Source organism: Pieris brassicae, chromosome 4 (assembly GCF_905147105.1).
Source record: "Pieris brassicae chromosome 4, ilPieBrab1.1, whole genome shotgun sequence".
NCBI lineage: Eukaryota > Metazoa > Arthropoda > Insecta > Lepidoptera > Pieridae > Pieris > Pieris brassicae.
Genome location: NC_059668.1, coordinates 12,480,225 through 12,505,282, shown reverse-complemented (window position 1 = coordinate 12,505,282; position 25,058 = coordinate 12,480,225). Strand labels below are relative to the sequence as shown.

At 33.5% G+C, this 25,058-nt stretch overlaps 1 protein-coding gene across 4 annotated transcripts in view; it reads right to left on the bottom strand.

Annotated features, from left to right (window-relative positions):
• Positions 1 to 25,058, bottom strand: part of LOC123709056 (gamma-aminobutyric acid type B receptor subunit 2) — a 63,884-nt gene that overhangs the window by 14,228 nt on the left and 24,598 nt on the right. For all 4 annotated transcript variants that reach the window (XM_045660148.1, XM_045660152.1, XM_045660151.1 and 1 more), the window contains exons 2-6: positions 20,951 to 21,702; positions 10,752 to 10,930; positions 10,538 to 10,681; positions 5,106 to 5,218; positions 4,761 to 4,923 (exon numbers count right to left, since the gene is read on the bottom strand). In XM_045660148.1, the coding sequence (XP_045516104.1) occupies positions 4,761 to 4,923; positions 5,106 to 5,218; positions 10,538 to 10,681; positions 10,752 to 10,930; positions 20,951 to 21,674 (1,323 nt within the window). In that variant the 5' untranslated portion in view covers positions 21,675 to 21,702. The remainder of the gene's footprint in view (positions 1 to 4,760; positions 4,924 to 5,105; positions 5,219 to 10,537; positions 10,682 to 10,751; positions 10,931 to 20,950; positions 21,703 to 25,058) is intronic.

The window sequence follows — 25,058 nt, the reverse complement described above, 5'->3', positions numbered from 1 at the left end:
ATAAAGAAGAATTTTTCGTACAATTAGCAGTTGAATAAAGCATACATATTTTAACACACAATTATACAATATTTACAATATTCTTAACCTACATAGTAATAATAATAATTAAAAATTGATGAATAGAAAAAAAAAGAGTTTAAACAGGTTGATCGCGGTAGGCAGATTACTGCCTTAGGATGAGCTTGGCAGCATATCCTTGCTGTATTGCGATACTTATTCGTTGAGCGAGGAAAGCACCAGCTCTGGGGTCACTTGTACTATCTACTTGGCTTTAACTTAAATCTATAAGTAGATTTTTTTATTTATTTTTCTTAAGTATTTATATTATAATTTATTTACATTACATTTCGCATTTATCAACGCAAATTAACATAACGTTTGTGGCAAATTTTAACCACTGTCGAAATCACCGCGTGAATATGTGCCATAATATGCTTCACTATCACGTTATAACAGATTGTAAGTTTTAATTAACTGATGTTTTCGTTAAAGATGAATATAACTCGTGTTTTTGTATGTATTATGTAATAGTGTTAGGATTTTATTATTTCATTTATTAACAATGTATATTTTATGCGTTTAATAAAGTGATTTTTTATATTTCCCAAATATAAAGCAAGTGCCAAGTTTAGACCAAGAAATCGTTGAGATAAAATATTGTACAACCTAAAAATAGGTCTTGTTCACGATGTATCTGTCCTGATGGGGCATAAATTATAAGTGTTTATGTGAAATACATATGGGGTAATAGGGACGTTTTGTTATCATTTCATTGAAATATTTTTGAGTTACAAACTACTCCACAAACGGTTACTGCATTATACTGTTTATTTTTTTAACTATACTTACACTGGAACCAAGTTTCCTAGTAAGTGCTTTTAACACTAATGGTTGGTTGAACAAGTACCTCCTACGGCTTTAAGTAATTTTAACTTTGCAACTCGGTTCATAGTTTTCATGTCGCCTGTATTTTATTGGTAACAGAAACTTGTCTGAAAGCCCGTAACTTTGATAATATATGTATATATAGTAATTTTTTTTATCGCTGATTAATTGGCGGCGCATGTTTTAACACAGAATATAATAGCAAATAAGAACTATTATTCCGAAGAGGTAGCAAGAAGGCTTACCTATTGCTAAAAGATACGCCAGAAGATTCGTGAGTACGCTGCCTGCCTTTTAAAAGTAATTTATGAATACAGGTTTTAGTCCAATAATAAACAACATAATTGTTATAGTTTAAAATAAAACAAGTGAATGTACCGAGTGAGGCTTGTCAGGACCGTATTAAGTGGAGATCCGTCTGCCTGCCTCTTGGAGAAAAAGCGTGAAGATATAAATAAAAATATCTTAAGATATCGAAATCGAAACTTAATTATTTTAATAGAATCAACAAAAGCAGCAATTGCTTGAAATAAGCGCCTCACTTTTGGAAGTTTCTTGATTACTTAACTTGACATACAAGAAAAGCTCTCACGAAAATAGAAGTTATTCCTATACAAATTTATATAAAGAATGCATGAGAGGTTTTCTCAGCCTTGGTTCTATAAAAGCTATATACGTTTGTACGATGTAAGATTTATTTATTTTATGTCGTAAGGAAATGAACAATAAAATGCTTAGTAATTGAATATGAACATTAAACGTTTCGAGCGTTACGCGACGTTTGTCAAAACAAATATGTTTTTGACCTACGGGGGTCATACATGGCGCTTGTCTCGACTGTGAATAAGTATATTGAAAGCCTTATGGTTTTTGAATCAATGCTTTGCGGGTCACTTTCTTTCTCTATCTCATTTTCTTTTAGACTGCCAAACTTTATACTATAACCTGCATTTTTATACAGAACTGGAACTGGCCTATGAACTGGAAGGCACACCTGTCCAGGAAATGCATACTTAAAGGTCACTCAAATGAAAACATATTTAACTATCTAGGGAATGGAAGAGGACAAGGAGTTGCACTCCTTTTTGTTTTTAATAAAAAGACGATCCAAATTGAGCAGTGCGGTACATGACGATGTTGGAGATAAGCGTTGTTTGATAGGGGATGACAGAACCAGGTTATGTAGTTCCATGGAGCATTCTCCGGAGGATTCTTTTCACTCTTAAATCACCAATTTTAATAGTTTTTTAACCTATGCCCTATTCCAATGATAATCCACCCCATATAAAATTACATTTTAAATCGATTAAGTAAAGTCTAACGTGAAAGCACAACTGATATACGGGCAAAGGTTTCGCATTTATAATAAGTGGGGAAATATAAAAAAATAAAATAATTAATTAAATTAATTAGAAATAACTAAGTGCGTATTGTGTATCCAATGTTATAAAAAAATATGTCACTATGAATACACAAATATGCCCCGGACAATTCTGCGAACACATTTTTAGATTTTGTAATAAAATCTTTTTGATTGTAAGTCTTGGAATTATTTGCTATAACCATTTTTATATAAAAAAAGTATTTATATTAGGTATTTGGTTTACTTATATTATAAAGAGGAATCATTTGTGTTTTGTAAAAAGTAATGATCAAATAATAATTAAAGATGAGGAAATAGACTTTGTTGATAATTCTATTCTTGGGAATTACTTTAGATAGTAAACTCCAGTCCTACACATAGAAGTTCTTTCGAATAGGCTAGGTTCTGCAGCGTTCGCAATGAAAATGATACGCAAACTTACGGGTGAGAATACAGCAAAGCTTGTTTATTTCAGCTATTTTCATAGTATCATGTCATATGGTGTTATTTTGTGAGGTAATGCAGCTGACATTAAATCGATATTTGTAGTGCAAAGGTAAGCTATAAGAGCGTTCTGCGGGTCATACCTGCGGTCTGTCAGTCCGAAGGAAGTTTAAAGAATTACATATTTTGACTTCGGCAAGTCAATACATTTATGAGAATATTTTGTATGTGCTGAAAAATATAGATATTTAAAAAGAATATTAGCTTCCATAAGTATTTCAAGGATGGTCATGCTCGCTTAAATATCGTTGTTTGCGGCGGCGGCCATGTGTCGGGTTGTCTCTCTCCCTAAAATATAGCGAGGGGGACGATGGCTGGTCATGCGTTATACTCGTGAACGGGTGCTACTTGTGGTGACTGGTCGTACTTGAATTCGTGTATTGGGTGAGATTAGTTATTTCGACTACGTATTTGCGTGTTGTTCCCACGAGAATGTAAGTGCGTGCTCCTATTTCACCTGCCTCCTATGCCTCCTGCTGATAGAGGACAAATCTTTGTTTTTAATTTATTTTATTATTATTTATTACTTAAGATGTCACATGGAATATGGTGTAATGATTGCAGCTCCTTACAAACGTTGTGTAAAACAAAAACTTGGCGATTAAAAAGAGTGGCGGAGAGTTTATTGCCAGTTTACTCTTCCGTACTTCTGATTTGGAACTAGCAGTCAATATAAAATTAGAAGCATTTTGTTTTTGACGTTCATTAGTGTACATTGTGTTACCTATATAAATAAATGTTTTTAAATTTTGAATTAAGTAGACTTTCCACTGCCACGAGATCAGTATCTACGCAACTGAAACGTTCACAAATCACACGTTATGTTAAATTTTGTAAAATTCAAAGTTACCGCTTTCCTCATTCAATTACCAGAGGCCATTAAAAGTTTGGGAAAACACATTGATAAAGTGGGTGCAAGTCATTCAAGTTGATTTCAAACTGAATCTAATTATTTTTAATTACGTTTGACTGACAAGCCAACCTGATTTGTTCGTTGTAAATTCAATTTATTAAAATTTAATCATAAAGATCTATAGTTTTAAAAATGGTAACATTTCCACCTTAAGTATTCCTTGTCTGTATCTATAAAATTGTGTAGCACCGTGGTATGGGTAAAATACATTCATATTTTTATACGCAAGGCATTTGGCAAAAACGGTTTTTGGGTTTAAGACATGCTGGCTTCTTTGTGGTGTTTTCCCTCGTCGTACGAGTTAAGTAAAATATCGGAATCGAGCGCTTATTCTTAAATATTTATTTAGAATGATTGAAGTACAACAATAAAGCCTTTGTCGAATCGCTTAGCTTATGTTTTATTGACATGTAATCAACCATTTATGAAAATTTAAATTGCTTTAAATTAACTTACTAATCTCGAAATATAAAAATGATAAAATATTTTATAAATTAAGCTAGCTATCTTGACACCCAGTAATTACTTTTGACGCAGAATAAAAACTGTGCTTATGTGTCTAGAAACGTTGGCTAACGCCGTCTGCTAGATTTTCAGTTTGTGTTGTTTCAGTTAATTCTGCTTATTTAATAGTTAGGCTTCTGTGACGTGGAGTGAAATTACGTACGTGTTGCCCAGGACTGTTCAGGCTGGTTTTACCCGCCCTCTGCTGCATCAATGCATTGAGGAACATAAATTAATAGACAGAGTAAAGAAGGAGTGTCCTCACGGTGTAGTCTTCACCTTCACCGTACGAGTGACACACAGAAAAAACCACGGATGAACAGCTGTTAACGAATGCTCTGCCTCATGGTGAATTGCCTTTTTAAAGAACACTATCTTACTATACAATTCACTCACTCTAAATCACTTCAAACTAACCAAGGTCGCGACAGCTCGTTCGTATATTTACGTAACTAATAGTATGAAAGTATACTTGATTTTTTTACGTTATTAGTGACTGGCACTCTTGCTGACCATGGCTACTGTAAAGCATAACATATAAATATCTATAAACGTATAGTACTTATGTTAAATCTAGTAAAAACTTACTTTTAACTGTTGCAACTGTTCCTTAAAGTCTGACTCAGCGAAAGTAATGGAGGCTGCGCAGGTGATATTGGCGGCTTCCAACTGTGTGACCAACTCATTGACGGCCAGGGAGTAAATCTCTTCATTCTGGGAGAATGCGGTTACTGTGTCCCAGCCGAATTGCCTATCGAAGTTAAACGTGTTAAATTTTTCAGTAAAAAGAAAGTGGCACTACAACCCCTGATAGATACACTCACACTTCACCCTCAAATTCTAAATATTTTAAAAAATCTTTAATATATTTTGTATAAATAGTAAGTAAACTTCAATAAGAAAACATTGTTCGCAAATGTATAAATTAATTACCGTATAAAAGCGATCCGAGCTGGGTTGTGCGATGAATCTGGAGCGACTGTCCGACAAAATAGAGGGAACTCTGAACGATCGCTGAGAGCTGGTGACGTTGAGCCGAAGGATACCTGAGAATTTAATTAAATATTAATTACATAACTTTATAAACCCGCAAAATTACAAGCCGTAGCCTATAGCCGTGTAGATCTCTATAGATATAGTAGTTTTAGGAGACAATTAACAATATTGTTTAAGGATACAATATTGTTAATTTGTATTAATGGGTTTAACGATACAAGTTAATACTCTGTGAGATCTGCACGGCTATAAGCAGAGCATTTTACAATCGAATGGTAGTGTTAGTGAAGTTATTGAAATATGCGAAGGGAACGATTATAAAAGGAACGAAGGGATAGATCTGTTTAGAGTTATTGGAGCCAATAAAAAGAAAAATAATAAAAATATCTTTTGAATATCGGTGTTTTCGGATCTAAAAGTATGGAATATAGGACGGTCAGAGAGTTAAGACGGTGACGGACAGACATTTTCTCACGGTATTCAATGATGCGACAAAATTTATGGATTTTGATATGAAGCGTATGAACAAATTCTAAACACGTTCAAGGAAGTATATTTTATTTAAGATCTCAATAGCAAGTAAGGAAAAGGCAGGCAAGGAAGTAAAAGAGTCTGTGTCAGTGTTAAGATGTCAAGAAAACTGCTTAACCGTCTTGAAGAGGTAACAACTCCCATTCTTATAACAAAACCTTATTTGCACAGTCCAGGATCTGATCAAGATATATGCCCAGATTCTTGATAGACTACGCGTAAGGTTTGCTCAGTCTTTCACTATTATAGTTATAGATAGATCGATAGATATTTCTAGAATTTGACACTATTTTAATACCTTTATTAGTTCAATGTTAAATGGTACCTAACGCTGCATTTTATTTTAATGAATATAGTTTTGGTTTGCATCCGAACCTAAAGCTAACAACATTCTGGTACAGAATTTGTTGAAACGTTACGGAAAAGTGTGAAAACTCATTTTAACACGTGCTTATTTGTTTTTAAATTTGTATGTTTAAAAATACTGTTTACGTATGTAGCGAGACTTATGTATACTATATTGTACCTAACAAGAAGCAGTATTGGTCGAGTGATTTCAGCAGGTCGTAGGTTTAAATCCCGACTGTGCACCAATAGACTTTCTGTCCGTGTGGCCATCTAACACTTGCTTATACCGTTAAAGAAAAATGTGTGGGTGTACTACTGTACACGTATAAGAAGTGAAACTTCTTTATGACCTTATTTTTCGAAAAATTTCTACTATATGCAAGTTTACAGAAATTGGTTAAATAAAGTTAAATTAGATAAAGTTTAACAAAAGGCTGTTAATAGCATAGACATGAATATACCTTATTACTACTAAGGTTATTCATTAATTTCAATAGAATTATTACTATCATTGTTATCGTTATTATATACTTTAGTTATTATTAATTATTTATGGCTTCGAATCAACCGTGGCAGGGACAAGAAAAATATGGCGCGTAACCGAAAAATGTGACGGTAAACTTTTTTCCACCGCCGATAAAGAAGTTTCACTTCAAATATGATAAAGATATCTTTATCAAATCAAATTAAAAGTGGTAAATGTATTTATGAATACACGTTTCTTTTTCAATCTTGTTTTAATGTATCTGTGTGCTCTTTTTCGTCATAGGCCTCCTCCAAATCCCTCCAATTTCTTTAATTTAATCCACCTTCTAAGTCACCTCTTTTTTGTTTCTTGTATCTTGGGTCAGTATAGTACGTTTTTCCTCCATTTTCTGCTCCTATTGCAATGTGCCACACCCATGACAACTTTAGTTTAATTTTTTTAATTATAACATCTGTTGTAATTAAAAAAAAGTAACCTTAGTTGTTTTTCTTAAAGCTTTGTTCCTCCTTTTTTCTATTCTTTTTTTCCCTATCATACATCGTTCTATGGATCTTTGACACACCTGTAGCTTTGTATGCTGCGCTTTAGTTTGAGATCCATATGTTACTATAGGTAGTATACAAGTATTGAAGAGCTTTCTTTTACTTACCAAGCTCGTTTTCCTTTTTTTATGACTTCTTTAAGCACCCAAAAGCTCTTCCATTTGCTATTCTTGTGTCAATTTCTTTTATTGTTACATCGGTATACTATATTACTACGTATTCTATAATACTGTTATTAAATAGTATTATTTTATTTCTTGAATTGGTCATTACTTTATGTTACTCGGCATTTATTCTAAGAATATGAATAATAATGATCAAAGAAACGGATGTAATCTGAGATCAAGACCTAAATTGGAATTAAAATGTTAATTATTAATATAGTACCTTACAATAGTTATAACTACTAGGGTTATCTAAATTACGAATACGTACATATACAATACAAAAAAAACTTGTACGTAAGCAATCTTGACCCACAAGATTTTGCCCTAGCTTACGAATAAACACAGGCAAAAAGCTGAAAAGGCTCGTAAATCCCTGGCAGTTGGCATCGAAGAGGCTTTGATTGACATCAAACACGACTAATGTTCGTTAGAGGGAATTCAGTAACGCTGACCGGTTCACATTCACGTCAAATTGGATTACAATACGAACTCAATCAAGCGTATCGCCTCGATACATGTTAATATTCAATAAATTGACGACGAAAATTGAGGCTTTATTAAGAATATGATTCTATAGCATACAGGAACTACCATTTAAGCCTCGACTTGTTCAAGGTATCACGGAATATGCTTAAGTCAAATTAAAATTAAGATGACATGCCAAAACTAGAGTCTCATCAGTTAACAGAAAATAGATAATCAAAATCTATAGAATCTAATATGCCTGTGCTGTGTGTGGTGTGAATGTGAAGATATGTACGTGAGGGTGTGAATGCGGTGTGTGCTCATTCAGTAGGTCGTAGGTTCGATCCCCGGCTGTACACCAACGGACTTGCTTTCTATAACATTCGCTCGTACGATAAAGGAAAACATTGTGAGGAAACCGGCTTGGGTTAGACCGAAAACGTCGACCGTGTGTGTCAGGCATAAGATGCTGATCACCTACTTGCCTATTCAATTTACAAATGACCATGAAGCAGATACAAAAATCTGAGGACCGGACCTAAAAAGATTGTTGCGCTATTGATTTATTTTTAGCTGTGTACAGCGTTACGTATTTCCTGTTCCGTAAAAACTAAAATAGTTTCTTTGAACTAAAGTATTCTTTCGTCTCTTACTGTTAAATAGTGTTTACGCGTTGAGCGACAGCAATTACTCTGAGTTTTTATATTGTTTATCAATTAAGTTTATGTTTATCCATTATATATACACCTATTTAATAGTTTTCGTGTGTAAATAAATAATTGAAAATACCAAACATGTCAAGTTCAGCATAATTAAAGTTATTACGTTTGATTGGAAGAAACAATTATTATACTTTAATAACATTTGTAGCCTTCTGTGGCCTTCAAATAATGCCGATATCATTATGTATTTTATAACAATGTTGCAGATATTGACTTTATTGTAAAACACACTCTGGTGAACAACTCAAGGTAAATAAAAATCACAACTTGAATGATACAATGATCCATATTCTTGAAAGATATATCTGTAATGTTCGATAAACACAAATGAGGCCGTGGGACGAACCAATTTCTAATTAAAATAAGTAAACAATTAACGTCATTGTTAAGTTATTTTTGGATCAAAGAAATTGCGAAAATAAATTTTCACTAAGCTTTGAATTATGGCTGTTCAAATATTTAATTATTGTGAATCTATACAATTAATAGTGTAATTAAAATCTCAAAACCACCTTGTATCAAATAGGGAAAATAGCCTGATAAGATAACCGTCTATTAAGGTCTTTCTTACTTATTAAATTTCCTTTATATCTAGGCATAATCGACAAACACACGCAGTCATGTCAATTCTTGCACGGCTATCATTTGTCGCAACACAAAATTAGGTAGTCGGTCCAGGTATTCCGTCCGGTAAACCAATATCCGCAAAATGCCGTACACGTAAAAAAACTATTGGTGTATAGCCAGGTCTCGAACCTATAACCTCATGGTTAATGTGTGCTAACTTAAGTGGTTTTATATAAAACACTAGCTTCGATAATAATTACGAAGTAAAACCTACTAGTTTACGTCCAGGAACTTTGGTTCTGGCAATTTGTTCTTAGTTTTCTTTGATGTACAGTTGTCAAATAAGCTCTGATTTGAACATCCGAGGGTCGTAATTGTGCACTGTCTAACTTATAACTATTTCTTAAGTTTTAATGACAAGAATTTTCTTGTGAAGAAAGGGTCTTTCAGTAATAGCCTTTCTTTTACATAGTATTTTTCTTATAATACTAGTGGTGGTATGGTTTTATCGTATAATAAAATTTCGTATCACTAATTTTTTTAAGTGAAAAATCTCGTAATACCAAAAATAATAAACTGTTAAGTTATTTTAAACAAAACCTTTTCTTTTACTAAATCAAATAATAAAGCTTAGTAATTCTACTGCTATCTTAAAACAGGGCCTAACAATTTCTGAGCAATTCTTAATTAAAAAGTTATTATTTTTATTAGATTTAAAAAATGCCTCAGTAATTCAAAGTCAATGAGTCTATTATAGTGGCCGGTGTAACAACATCACTAGCAAGCAGTACGTCTAACAATTCATACACACATGCTGATTATTGTATAAAATTTGTGAAAGGCAATGAAACTTATTTGAAAGTTTAAAAAAACCTTCGTGACCTAATTTGAATCGATCAATATTTATTTAAACGTGTTAGCTTTTAAAACATCCTACCTAAGATCAAAGTTTCACAAAGTTATGTTCTTCGTTAACTTTCCTAAAATTGCCTTTGTTTAATTAGAAATTTAGAAGTTTCTAAAGTTACAATTAATTGTGTTTAATCGGTAGGATCGCGGGTTTTGAGTTTCTCACATAAAGGTAATTTTAGTTATTTATAGAACAGAGGCAAATTGAGGCTTATCTGATGTAAAGTGATACCACACATGAACACTCATGATGGCGCACGAGCGCGCTGCCGGCCTTTTAAAAATTATTACGGACTTCCGTGATTGCACTTCACGGAATTTTTATTAAATTAATCCTTTAAAAAGTAGCCAATTTTTAAAATTTTCAACTTTGTCAAATGTTTGTTTTATGACAGTGACTGAATACCATGTCAAAATCCAATATGTTGTGATATGCGTGGTGTTAATCGCGTCTCGCCAATCATTGATTAAAAATTCTGCCATTACTCGGTGATGTACTTCTTAGTATTATGGACATTCAGTTTGCGCAAGTCGCAAACTTGGTTTTACGTGGTACGTGATTTTAATATTTAAATCAGAATCCAGACACCATTTCATATATTCTATCGTATTACTGAAAAGAGTTACTTACTTGTACAATATTCCAATAGGGTACAATCTTGGCTATGCTCTCGGTAACTTCTGAGCAGGCTGTTCCCAGCAGCATTGCCATTTTGGACTCTCGCTCAGTGTAAAGAGCGTGGAAGAATCTGTCCACTCCTACACCTGGATCGCACTAGATATAGATAAATAGTTGTAAAATAATTCATTGTAATAATTTATTTACATATTAAATAAAACCCAACCTTAGTGTCATTTGTAATAAGGTGCAACTTGTATCCAGGGAGCAACGTCTTCTGATTGACATGTGTCACTGCCAAACGCGCAGCTGTCAACTCTGACATTCCGTCGGCCCTCGGGGAATCCCCTACTGATAGCTCGAATAGACCCAGTATCGATACTATTCGAGAATCCACTTTGGAATCTGAAAAAACATGTTTATATATTTACTTGAAACATTGAATGTTATGTTTTATTATTGCTTAATGCAATTGCATAAGCAGTCAGAATTAAAAAAAAATATATAAAAAACCCAGTGGCGCTACAACCTTTTTAGGTATGGGCCTCAGACTTCTGCGTCAGTTTCAGTTTCAGATCATTTTTTCAATCTAATAGGCGATTAATCGATGCGGCGATCAGCTTCCTGTACCTGACCCGCACTGTCGATGTTTTCAGGGTCTAAAGCAAGTTCGCTTCCTTACGATGTTTTCCTTTACCGTTCGCGGCGTTCGCGTAGACTAAGTCCTTTGGTGCACAGCCGGGGATCGAACCTATTTCGGGGAATAATTTCGCGTTTGGTTCCGTTAAAGAAATTTAATTTAAACAATACAATTGTGTGGGGATGTTTTCTCTTGAGTAAATGTACGATAGTTTTGTTTAATATTGTTATCTACGTTTGTTCGACAGCTCGTTTAAATTTTCTGTACAATTTGTATACTACACGAATGTTTTGAATATGTACGAAGTTCTGCTCAACTTATCCATATAGTACTCATGCTAAAGTTGGATATGATAATATATCTCTAATAAATTAATGTTCAAAATTTAACGGGATCGCAAAATCACATTCGGTTAACGATAAGACAAATCCTTGGCGATATTTGAAAATTCGTCTTTTATTAGTTTCCTGAATCGTAAATTTCCTTCGCAGTAAAAGATTTCATTTCAGATATTATAGGTCCTCTTAAAATGTTAATTTATTAAATGGAAAACCATTGTTTGGGTTTTATTTCTTCATTCGGGATCTGTCTGAATAAGACTAATTCAATTTAAATACATTTTTATTCACTTCAAAGAGGATTGGGAGGTTTTCGATTATTTCGTTAATTATGTCTATTTAATGACGTCTTTCAAAGGACAAATCCCTACAAAGCTGCAATAATAGAACTTTATATTATATTGTATTTAAAATAAGGTTTTTTTATCAGAGAGAAAAAGTGCTAAACGTCGCTCATGGACACTTTCAACGCCGAGGATCTAGCCGGTATGTTGCCGACCTTTGAGGGAATGCTATGCTCATTTCTTGAAGTATCCTGAGTTGTATTGTTGTATAGTTGAGTTGTCTTAAAAACCCTGTCTTGTGGAAAGTCACACTAAATCATAAAAACCATTTATAAAGACAGAGCTTAGAATATTACATTAAACGGGTGAAAACGTTTAAGCACGACACGATTGTTATAGATCGAATCCTAAAAGCATCTGTTTTTTTTATTTCACGACAACCATTTTGAATCACCTATGTTATAAAAACTGGTTAGAATGTAATACGAAAGACAAACCGTACGTGTTAGTAATGGTGGACTAACAGACGTCCTCGGAAAATGACGTATTATGTATATATGTCGCATGTAAAGGCTTGTTGGACTAAAGACACTGGTGACAAATCGCAATAGTACAGAATGCATCGCCTTTTTTTAATCTTCTCCCTCCCACGCCCCCGAAGACGAAGCCTCCTTTCTGATGCTACGTAAAAAGTATTTGCTAAGTTTCCTTTCGTATCTAGTCCATCGCCTTGTATATTACCAACGATTTTAGATAAATTTTATACTGTTCCTACACATTTATTATAATATATGTATTGGAAATAACACATCGTAAAGAACGTATTCTTTTGCATAAAGAACATTCTTTCGTCCTATTAACGAAGAGGAAGCCTTCTTTCTGACTATACATAGAAAATATTTGCTAAATGTTTCCTTTCGTAGTCTAGCTCCATGTTTGTTATATAAACTGTTTATACACATTTGTGAAACTATATGTTTTATAGTTTAGTTTAGTTAACTGTAATTCACTTAAAGCTGGACCGGAGCGTAGAGTAAAGCGCGTTAACTGTCATTTGCGCAATTAGAACCTAACCTCAAACTGCACATGCGAGATATGGTACAACCATAGGGTATGTGTTGATAAATATATTGAAATTGACTAGTTATATTATACAGTGAAATAATATAATATAGTATAATACAGTCTCCGTTTTGAAATTTGAGTTATAGAGTATAAATATGTATTATCAATACTTCGTCGGGAAATAACTGTTACAAAGGGGTTAGGGGTTCAGTGAAAGGGAATCACAATTTTTTCGACTTACTGAGGATTTCTACTTAACGAGGTTCGAGTTATCGCGATTCCACTCGTGACCAGTAAATAAGTATGGAACAGATTTTCATGACAAGGTTGTGATATCATTCATCCATGACTAGGCCCCACAATAGTGAGTTGTGGGTAACTAGATAACATTTTTTTAAAGAAAAAGTGCTGTCAGTGTTACAACTACAATAAGTCGTATAAGACGTTAAGTATGCGTGAATGTATGAGTATGCGAATGGGTGTGTGTACGCATGAATTGAGAGTGTAGCTGAGAGGTGTTATACGCGTGTACAGTGTCTGTGTTAGTTTTTAGAACCTCGAAGTCATGCCAAAATACGAATGCCCCTGTAGATTCGAATGCGATTATTGTTGCGCTTGTTTTATTGTTCATTTTGTAGAGCAAATAGCTGTCACTAATCACTTTCTATTCGAGTATACAAGCCTGACTCATTTTGTTTTTATTCAAGCCGCGAATTCCATTAACAAAAAATTATATTAATTCACAGTGTACAGCCAGGATTCGGCTCACAAACTCAGTGTTTCCTCCATACTTAATTTAGACAATACATCATCATTAATAATAACTGCAATTGCATTTAATGATTAAGAAATGTGTTTTTCGTTTAATCATACATCAATTATCACAATTAATTTCCTAGCATACGGCATACCATATTTATTTGCAGTATCGTGGGTATGTAGCGTAGTTATAGGAGATGACGTCAGCGACTCAGGATGTTTACTTAGTGACCTCTAAAGGCGTTAACTAGAGGCTGCGGCAAAGATTTACTTTGAACGACTATTAGATTTATATTACACGCCATTAAAAGTAATTAAATTTATACGGACCGCCTCAGTGGGTATCGCCAAGAAGTACCCAAGATCCTAGTTCCTATTCGCCTCTAGGTTTTGGGTTCAGAAGTCTGATCTTCTGTTTTCAAAAAATATATATGAGTGAGAAATCATCACCACAAATATTTTTAAACATTTATTGTCTGTATGACCAGAGAGATTAAATTAGACAGAGAGGTTAAAACACAAAGGAAAGGTGAAATTTCCGACCACTAGACTCCCGACATTTTCGCTTCCATTTGGCCATTTGACACTCGGACGCGACCGGATATGTGTATTTATATAAAAGAGTTTTATAGCAGTGCATCTCTGATGCGTGTTTGATTACGTATTCAAAGGCTGTCAACACATCTACGAAAAGTGGGCGTTAATGGCCTTTTATAGCTGTCCCGTTGTTTGTCGTTTGTTATATTATAAAAAGCGAATAGTTATAATACAGCTAAATAGGGAAATTTGTAAGATTGTCTACAAGAAGCAAGTTTTCGTTTTCCATACAAGGCTTTCAGTGTATATACTATATTGTGGAACATTTATTTCAATTACTTCATAAACTCTTTCGGGTTATGTGTATTTTTCATCCGAACGAAAATTTTAATGAAACAATTGCGCATATGACCAAACATAGTGCAACGTTATGTTTTTGTCATGATCCCTCAAAAAAAATTACACGTTTGCATTGTGTGTCCAGAACGTTCATTCTAATATCAAGATCCAAATGTTCATTTCATTTAGCCGACGTTGTTTTGCTCAGGGATTTCCAGCCGGTTGCAATCAGCCCGTGTGCTCTCGACTGTGAAATCTGCCGACTACATTATGCTATGTCATCGCGATATTCCCTTTCATGCTTGTAATGTCAAACTTTTACTCACGTAATAATCGCTTCTCAAGTTTAAGAGCTAACAATGATTTTACAAGACCCTTTTACGCTCTTACAATAGTGGTAATTATATATCACCTTCGTAGCTTAGATTAAAGGCGGACCAGAACATCCTGCGTCTACAGCTTTGTATTTTTCATTATAGACTTATTTTAAAAAGTGTTCTAATAGAAATATTTTTTGAGGGTTTTGAGGGTTGCGGGATGTCCAAATATCATCTTCTCTAAAAGAGAATAAATAATCTTACACAACAATGTCTGCACTTATCTGGTGGTAATAATAGATTCGTATACAGACCGAATTTATAATCTATTCCTTAGCCTAGAACAATATACAACTTGTAGTACTTACGGAGTGTATTTTATCATAGAAACAGGGTTTTAATTAATTGTGTTGAAGAAATCAGTGGCGCTACAACTTTTTTACATATTCCATGATCATTTGTCTCCTCCTGTGCTTGACACACGCCGGTCGACTGTTAAGGCAAGCCAAACCGCCTTGCCTTCACGATGTTTTCCTTCACAGCTACGTTAAATATGCGAATGCGCACATAGAAATCCCAGTCCATTAGTGACACAGACGGGGATCTACAACCTTAGGGAGGAGAGTTAATGTGTTGACGGTACTTGATAACTCCTTGGGAAGTAGGGAGAGATTCATCAGCGAGGCTTAGCCCGATCTATGACACCCGTATGATACAATCCAATACGTTTCGGACGTACGGGAGACAGTTTAATTTCGGGATTTTACTCTTAAATCTAAAATTACACCTTAAAGGCTTCTAATGCTACCGGATATAAATTACAACTTAAATTACCATTAACACTTAATTACTTTGATATAACTTTCCATATTCCTTTTATAAATATATCAAAGTCAGGCGTAACATAGGTATTAACATACGTTAATATCTTTAGCGTATTTCCTTATCAAAGAAACACATTTTAATAAGATGTTAAGTATTTATAATAATATTCACGTATTTTACTTAATACGAACAAACATATGTTTAAAATATGTGAATAATGAAATTTCTTTTTTGTTTAAGCTACTAAAGGTTCTTAAGTGATAGATACTTTAGATTCAATACAACGCATTAATCGTTGCTTGGTCCGGTTCCAAGTAAAACACGATACGAATATGATAAAATCTAATCATCCATTTAAACAAATTAAATAGACACAGCAACATATCTTATTTGTTTTCCTCACGAATTATTTGTTTAATAAAAATACACCTGGAAAAATGTGTCAAAATTAACGTAATATTTTCCTTAGTATGTAGCGTTGAAAATGGCAATTTTTCTTGCGAGAAGCGAGAAAATTATCCCATTTCCGCACTGAGAGTGATTCATGGAGGTTAGACTTATAAAGATTTGATCGTAAGCTTTTGTTTACACAATATTATATGTCAAGAAATAAAAGATCATTTAAATTATAGCTACAATAATATTAATATTAAAATTATAAATCGAAGTTTTGAATGCCGAAAAGAAACTTTTTTTATAGTATTTCTATGTAAATTTAGGTAAATAAATAGTGAACTAGAAGCTTCTACTGCCATTTAAATTTTGTGATTTATTACTTAATATATAATCGTAATGTTATAAATTAAGTTCCGATATAAAATTCGCACATTAGCGAATTTATTGATTAAAACTGACCGAATACATTTCGTCAAAGCTTTGTTTTTAAGTTATAAAATATGCAGTGTACGCAGGCTCGACCGCAATTTCGCTTGATTGTAAGTGGTTTTGTGGTGAGTGCCTTAAAATTTAACCTGTTTTTGAGGGATATAACATATTTTCAATACTTCTGAATATACATCAATTTTAAATCAAAAGCTTTAATTAAGCTTTTTGTCATTTAACATACTAAACTACTATCTTTATTTACAATCCAGTTTTTGTATCTCTCGATTTATACTGGATCTGCTAACCAGTATATAGATCATAGCCTAGTCGATTGGTCACCTTCACACAAATATTAACCCATATGTATATATTTGGAGAGATAGCGGTCCTTCCATAGTAATTTAAGAAAATCAGGTTGATTTTATAGTTACAAGTTGCCACTTCAATGACTAGAAAAATTAAGAATGGGTTTGAGCATAGAAATCCTTTTATGAAAATATTAAGTCGTAAATTACACCACTATAATTCGTATTTAAAAATTGTGATAGGGTATTATAGAAAAAGTGTTCGGAGCTTCTCACTCTCAGTAGGTCACGAAAGGTCACGCTTGTTTCATATACTAGTGTACAATATCTTTAAAGCTTTCAGGCAGGTGCATGTTTCGGGGTAATATAAGATTTATATAAACAGTAGAACCCGTTTAAGACGATCACGTTTAATACGATTTCTCGCATAACACGCCACTTTACGCCAGTCTCTGCAACGGGACACATATTTTCATACATTTCTTAACGCTTAATACGATTCATTATATAACACAACGCAGTGATACTTGTTTAGTTAAAGTCTTATTCAGTATTCGTTCAATATTTATATCAATATATTTATTTATAAGTAATCTTACAGCTAACGTACATATTATAAATCAAAACACTTAAACAAAAAAGGCAAAACAGATTACATAGATAAACAATGAAACAGAAAGCATGATTAAGTAGAGTAATAGACAAAAAATAGTAAACTGAAACTTAACTTTAAACAAATAATAAATACATAATATTTCTAAGAAAAAACTAAATTTATAAGCATAGTGCTTGCAGGTGTTCGTACGAGGCACATGAAACAATGGTAAGTATCTTGTCGCTTGCTTCTTTCATTAAACATTATATATGCAAATATAGAATAAAAGTATTGTATTAACTATTGCAAAAATATTATAAATACACAGTTATGGGTACACAAGATCCTGAGTTAAAAGATTGTAGCGCTACTTTGAGTTAAACTCAATTTAAGTCTTGTCGGCTCAGAATTAGTAACTTTAATGCCTTTTTAAATTTATTAAATACGGCGGGCGATATTTCAACATTTGGGAAGGAGCACATCGTATGGTTTATTTATAGTATACTATGAGTATTGTTTGGATATATGCCATTAATACTTCTTGCTACGAAAATAAGAGAGGGTCATACTGCCAGAAACAGGTACGATACGCGTAGTCAATTAAGGGACACATTAATATGCATCACAAATATCCGACTACTCTATATAATTCAAGTATATCTCCTTGTATTTAAGACTAATAAATACAAAATTTAAATATGATATTTTGAAGTGAAACTTCTTTATCAGCATTGGAATAAAATTTACCGTCACATTTTTGGGTTAAGCATCACATTTTTCAGTTACGTGCCATCTTTTTCGTTTCCCTACCACGGTTGATTCGAAGAGATTCGAAGCTATTAATAACAAAAATATATAATAACGATAACAATGATAGCAATGGTCTATTACAATTAGTGAAATTCTGTAATAATCTTAGTAGTAATAAGGTCAAATGAAATAATTGCAATATTTGTATTATTAGACATCTATGATAATAAAAGCGTTTTATTAAACTTTATGTAATTTAACTTTATTTAACTAATTTCTGTAAAGTTGCATATAGTAGATCATTTTTCGAAATAATAAGGTCATAAAGAAGTTTCACTTCTTACGTGTGTACACTAGTACACGCACACATTTTTTAAAAGTATTGAAATATTAGGCCCTTTTTACGCAATAACGTTCTATCAATAATATGAAACATACTAATTGTTTGATTAATTAAAAAGTATTCTTCTTCTATTAATAAATCTATAAAAACTAAAATGTTATTAATGTAGATGAACTAAACTCAAACTAGTGACGCTGTTTAGTGATCATTTGTTTTTTCTAATAGGCCTTCTGTGCCCAGCCATCAACTTATGACTCAAAGGTATACCGGTTTCCTCATGGTGTTCTCCTTCACCATACAAGCGAGTACTAAATTCGCACTTAGTCGGGAATCGAAACAATTACATCAGGTATGATCGATTGAGTCTCACGCTAAAGTAATTAGGCCAACTGCCCTGTCATATAGTTATATGACGCAGTTGCGTAGCACCATTTAAATTATAAAGTTCAATACTTAAAAAAATATAGTCAATGTTAGTTATACTTTATTAGCTTAGACAAGTTCAGAAACAATAAATTCAATGTCTGTATAATCCACTTTGTCAACTCTATACGACAGGCTACCTGTTTTCAATTGAATGTGCCAACACAATCGGCCTCTTGTTTTTACTTCAAAACTGAGTTACGTTTCGTTCTATTTCTTATTGTTGAGCAGTTTGTAACGTGTTCGGGATATACCATCACAGTAGTTCAAATCTCTATTTAAGATTAAGGTAAAATTGATTGGCAAACATATAGGAAATATCATATATCTATCCGTTTAGTGAAAACTTCACGTGCAGAGTTTATTATCATGAACACAACGTGGCTTATAATAATTGCAAACAGTCCCATGTGGCTATTTTATTCAAACTCCAACGTGGAGTTGGCTTGATTCTCTCTCTCTCTGTTTGGAAAGTGTACTATGGAGTATGTTATGAAGAACTGTTTTGGCTGAAACCCGCTACCTCATTACCATTACATTACTTCGATAGCTTGCGAACTAGCGAGCTGTGAAATCAACTTCCTATGTAGGTCTGGGAAGTACAACCTAAAAACTGCGCATATTCCTCTGTTGCCGGCATGCACCCACTAATAATAATATGGATGGGTTGCGGTAGCTGAAGTGGGCGGTAGTAGGCGTAAAAAGCGTTCTTAAACATCAGTTAGACGAGAGTAACAATAATATTAACCGATATGTGCCATAACATACACTTTACCCATTAGAGTGACTTAAGCTCTAATTAACTGGTATAATTTGATTTCAGTATAAAGGTTTCTAGAGAGGTCAAAAGGTACTTAACGTCACTACGAGCAATGTTAAGTGTTTCATTATACTGCAATAAAAGTACTAATTAAAAATCGATCTTTTTAATTTGTTATTTATTTGAATCTTGAGTACTAATAATTTAAAGGTCACACAGCTCCTTATCGTGTAAGATAGATTTGCTACCCACTTCTTCTCATCCGTTCTATGCCCTTCATTTGAGAATTGTCAGTAGTTGTATGAGACATAGTTCATAATTGTACAAAGATTTACCACATGAAGAAACTGGCAGGAGGTTCACCTAATGTTAAGTGGTGTCTATAGACAATTACACTACCAGAAGGCTCGTAGGTGCATTGTCAGCCTTAAGAAACGGAACGTTCTTTTGTGTGACCGTTCGGTCCGTTGTGGAACGACTAATATAATATTTAGAATTTCACAGTAACTAAGGAGGCAAAACTCCCAAAAAGGGATTCATATAATTATTATGGTAATAAATGTCATAGTAAAATTCTATATTCAGGTGATTAGAAGTATGTCAATTACTAAATAAGAAATTGATAAATTTGACTAGGTGAGCCGGCAAAAGTTTTTTTGGCATTTACACAACTTTTTCGCGGTCATTATGACAGAACTAAAATTATTTTAATTAATGTAGAGGTAAAATATATTTACGATCAATTCTAATAAGACCTACCGAATACACACAAGATTTTGTAAAAACCAGTCCAGCCGCTTCAGAGGAATTTAGTTACGAACACGGATACTACTAAAAAGGGATACATTTTGCAAATTTATTTTGAATTTGATATCACTAGCATAATCACGAATTATATTTCCTATTTTGTATATACTTGTATTTATAAACCGTGAATTGTTTTGTTATTATTAATATTAATAATAATCAATGGCGCTACAACCTTTTTAGGTCTGGGCCTCAGATTTCTGTATCTGTTTCATGATCGTTTGTGAATTGAATAGGCAAGTAGGTGATCAGCTTTCTGTGCCTGACACACACCGTCGACTTTTTGGGTCTACGGCAAGCCGGTTTCCTCACGATGTTCGAGCTAATGTTAAATGCGCACATAGTAGGAAAATCCTTTGCCGGGGATCGAACCTACGACCTCAGGGATGAGAGTCGTACGCTGAAGACACTAGGCCAACACTGCTCCATTACAAGTATACATAAGTAAGTGTAAGTGATAGCTGAAGAAATAATTATACACAAATTCATTTTATAATATCAACATTAACTCACCCTCGGCTCCGAATTTTGATTTCAAAGTTACATTAGAAAGGTCGTGGAAGCTGTTTAATGATTCCTTGCGTTCTTCATGCATCGGATATTCCATTTCAACTCTTAAATTGTTAGCGTCGCTCGTCTTATTCCAATGTTTTTCATCGGAATCTCGATCGAATTTATTTGTAGGCAATTCATAAATATAATTCCGGGCTTCGTTCTTGTTCATTGGTGCTGAAATGTCGATCTCGCCCGTTCGTGATCCACTTTTGTTTACAGTTGAGAAATAGTCGTGGAATATTTTCGATCGCGTCGCATCGTCGATTTTTAGTTTCGCCATGGATTCATCTTTACTCTTCCATGATGCGTCTTTCACAGCTTTCTCGTCTTTATCGTGATATCTTTCAGTATTGGATACAATTTTTTTATATGATTTATTGCTTATTGATTCGATGTAATAATACACATCGTCTGTTACGTTGTGCTGTTCTATATACATTTCGCTTTTCCTTCTAAATCTATTAAAAAGAGTTTCATAAGTTTTCGATTCAAGATGTATGGCTTCGATTAAATTTAATTCTGAGTTTTTCGAACTAGATACTTTGTCTGTAGCTTTCGGTGACATCTCTGTACTAAGTATCGGTAGAACTAAGAGTAAATGTAGGATTAGGAAAAGGGGTGAATACAAGGATTCTCGAAAGGGTGAGTTGCGGGGTGTGGGGTGAGCGCGCCGGAGCCTCATGCCCGGCCGGCGGTCAGCGACGGCTAATCTGCAAAAAAGGAAAAAGTTTTAAATTGCATCACTTCTCTTTAGACCGCTTTGTTGTTTTATGTTAAGATTAATTTCCTTTCTTTTTCAGTTACAGAGAAAGAAGAGATTTTTATGAAACGTCAATGTCTTCTAAGATTGATGATGTTGATAAGATTGTTATTTATTAGATAGTACCTCGTTTTCATGGATTAAGCAGCTCGCAGCTCGATAGTACTGCGTTAAGCCCCTGTTATGAATAATGTATTTTTCTGCGCAATTAGCAGTACTAAGCAAGTATTGTACTGGTAAAGGAATAAATTGTGAGTAACCAGCCCGTCTGAGACCTCAATAATCCTCCGTGCGTGTCTGGAATATAACGCTGATCTTACTTTGCAAAAACCTTTTTAAAAAATGTGAGGCAAGGCTGTGGTGGTAACGGCATTGGATTTTTTAATGGGTTGTTGAACCTATTTATGGTATAGATAAAGTACTGAGCTGTATTTTACTTAGAAGTAAAAAATAATATTATAATAAAAAAATAAATAAAGAAATATTGTTATTTATGAACTTGAAATTAAGAGAAACGATATGCTAGATTGTTTATGTAATAGGAGGCAAACGTGCATGAGGCTCAACTGATGTTAACTGATACCGCCGCCCATGGACACTCACATTGCCAGTAGGCTCGCAAGTGCGTTGCCAATTGGTTCGGAAATAATTTATATTGATATTAATCCAGACAAAATTAATTTAAAAAAACCGGATGCTTTGTCTTTGTCTTATTAAGTTACATAAAAATTTCATTGTCTATTATATTGTTAAGTTAACCAACCCTTACAAAAATGGAAGCAAGTCTAGTACTTGAGTTGCAGCAGTTATCTTTCAAAGAAATATATATAAATATATTGAAATAGGTGTGAACAATAGACGGTGGTGGTGCATAATGAAAACATATTTTCCTAAGCATATTTCAATAAAAACATCTGTTACAATACTTCAACTAAGTGATCTCAAGACAATAAATATGTAGGCGGCATCAGAAGAGAAGACATTTTTTGTTATCGTTTATGGATGAACTCTTTGGTATAGGAGTATTGTAAATACTTCTTTAGGATAGCGACCGATATTTTTTATTTCAAGAATATTACTTAAAATATAAAATTTCTTCGACAGTTGGTATCTTAAAAGTTCTTAATAATAGTGGTGCAAACTGTGTCTGATTTCTTAGTATTTTTACTGAATAAGAAAATTGGTGATCGTTTCTTCACGACCTACATCGTACATCGACAATGCATCGTAGGTGCTAACTAAAGATTTCAGTTGGCGCCGGTAGATACGAGTAGTAAAGGTGGTGACCCCAGAGCTGGTGTTATGCTCGATCAATGAATAAGTATCGCAATACAGCGAGGAAATGCTGCCTCAAGGGACACTGCCACAAACTTTATAAATATGTCTTAATTTTCAATTTATCAATTTTTAATTATTATTATTATTACTATGTAGGTTAAGAATATCATAAATACTGTATTTGTGAATTAGTTATCTCCTTTTAATTGTTACCGATATCTAAAGATGGATTATAATACACTTAAAATGTATTTTACAATGTTCTATTTTCATGTACTTATTTACTTTTAATTATATGTCAAGAATTAAACAGATGGCCTTCAAACAATTCCGTTATAGCTCTCTTGGGCCTAATTCTTATGTTAACAAGGCCCCAAACACAAATCCCTAATCTTAACGTCTATATCGTGTATGTTATCCCGAACTAATGAGATATCCTTAAGTTTTCTTGTTAACCTCTGCGATTCTAAACGTTTTGTGACTTAAGCAACGTCTAGAATACACGAGATAGAATTTACACAAATATACGAGATACAAGTGTTTAATATTGTTATATAATCAAAAAAAATTATTGCTTTTTCCCATTGTATATGTTTTAACCTTTTTTGTAAATATTATGTATTCCATCTTTAGCTATATTTTTAGTGTAATTGTTTATTAATACTTTTTTTTTCAGTTGTAGGACCATGAAATGTAAGAAAAGAAGAGGGGCCCGGCCAAAAGCAGCAGACGAGGTGTTTGAGAGACCAGTATACGAGCAAGACAGATTCCAGTTGCTTCACAAACGGTACTCAATGTTAGAAATTTCGGAAGTACTTCGTGGAAGAAATACGGGCTACTCAAAGAAAGAAGCACCTTTATATCTGACGATTAAGTTTAGATACTACGGAGAAAAAATGAACATCATATATCTCGCGAGCCCTCTGGCATTGAGAGTGTCCATGGGCGGCGGTATCACTTAACATCAGGTGAGCCTCCTGCCCGTTTGCCCCCTATTTTATAAAAAAAAAAAAAAAAAAAAATATATGAAAGGAATATGTGGTATCGAAGTGCACGTAAAGGTCATTAAGATTAAGTCCAAAAAACAAAGGAAGGGTGTCGAAATCGGTGTATGAAAAGTTATATTCTCTGGCAGTATGGCCTGTGTACACCGAGTGCAGTCAATGGTTTTGGTTTCAGAATCCTTTTCACTTTAATATTATATCAATACGCTAGAGGCTTGCGAACCAAGTTAAATAAAGTTATAAGGGATACGAAAGCACACATCCTCGATATAGTCGCCATAACAGAAAAGGGATGTAATGAGGAGACTATCAGTTTCACTGTTTATCAAAAGGTTATTGGTATTTGGTTCCAGACACAATTCTCGCCAATAGTTAGACGATGTAATTTCTCAATTACTTCTCCATACGTTCATCATTTGCGCATATGGGTTAGCCATTAAGGCTTGCTAGGCGTACTGTATATCTTTATATTAATGGTATGTCGTTTTCTATTCAATTATAAATAACTAAAGCAAAAGCTTTCTGTATACAGATATTATTTCAGTATTACGGCAGAATGAAGTACAATTTTTTAATGCAAGTGCATAATGTAGTGTATGGACGACAGTAAAAAAAGTCAATTAATTTGACTGGCCTCCTTCCTTCCTTTATAATCGCCAAGTTTTTGTTGTACAATATACTTGTAAGGAGCATTATATATAAAGTGTATCACTAAAATAATTATTCAATATAATGTTATGCTGTATAATACTGTTCGATATCCAATCAAAGTTACGCGTGTTCAGGAAGAAATATATGAAATGTGATTAATTTTGCCGCAACTTGTTTCCCGGGAGAAATCGACATTAATTTTATATATACCTTGCAATGTGTTAATAACATTATTATTACTTTTTAAATAAAAAAAATTGTCACATCATATAACCAATGTATAAGTTTCATAGTAAAAATAAGAAAATATAATAAAAAGAACATTTAAAAAGGTTTGTCCTTGTGGTAGTGTACCTTTAACGCTGGCAGGATT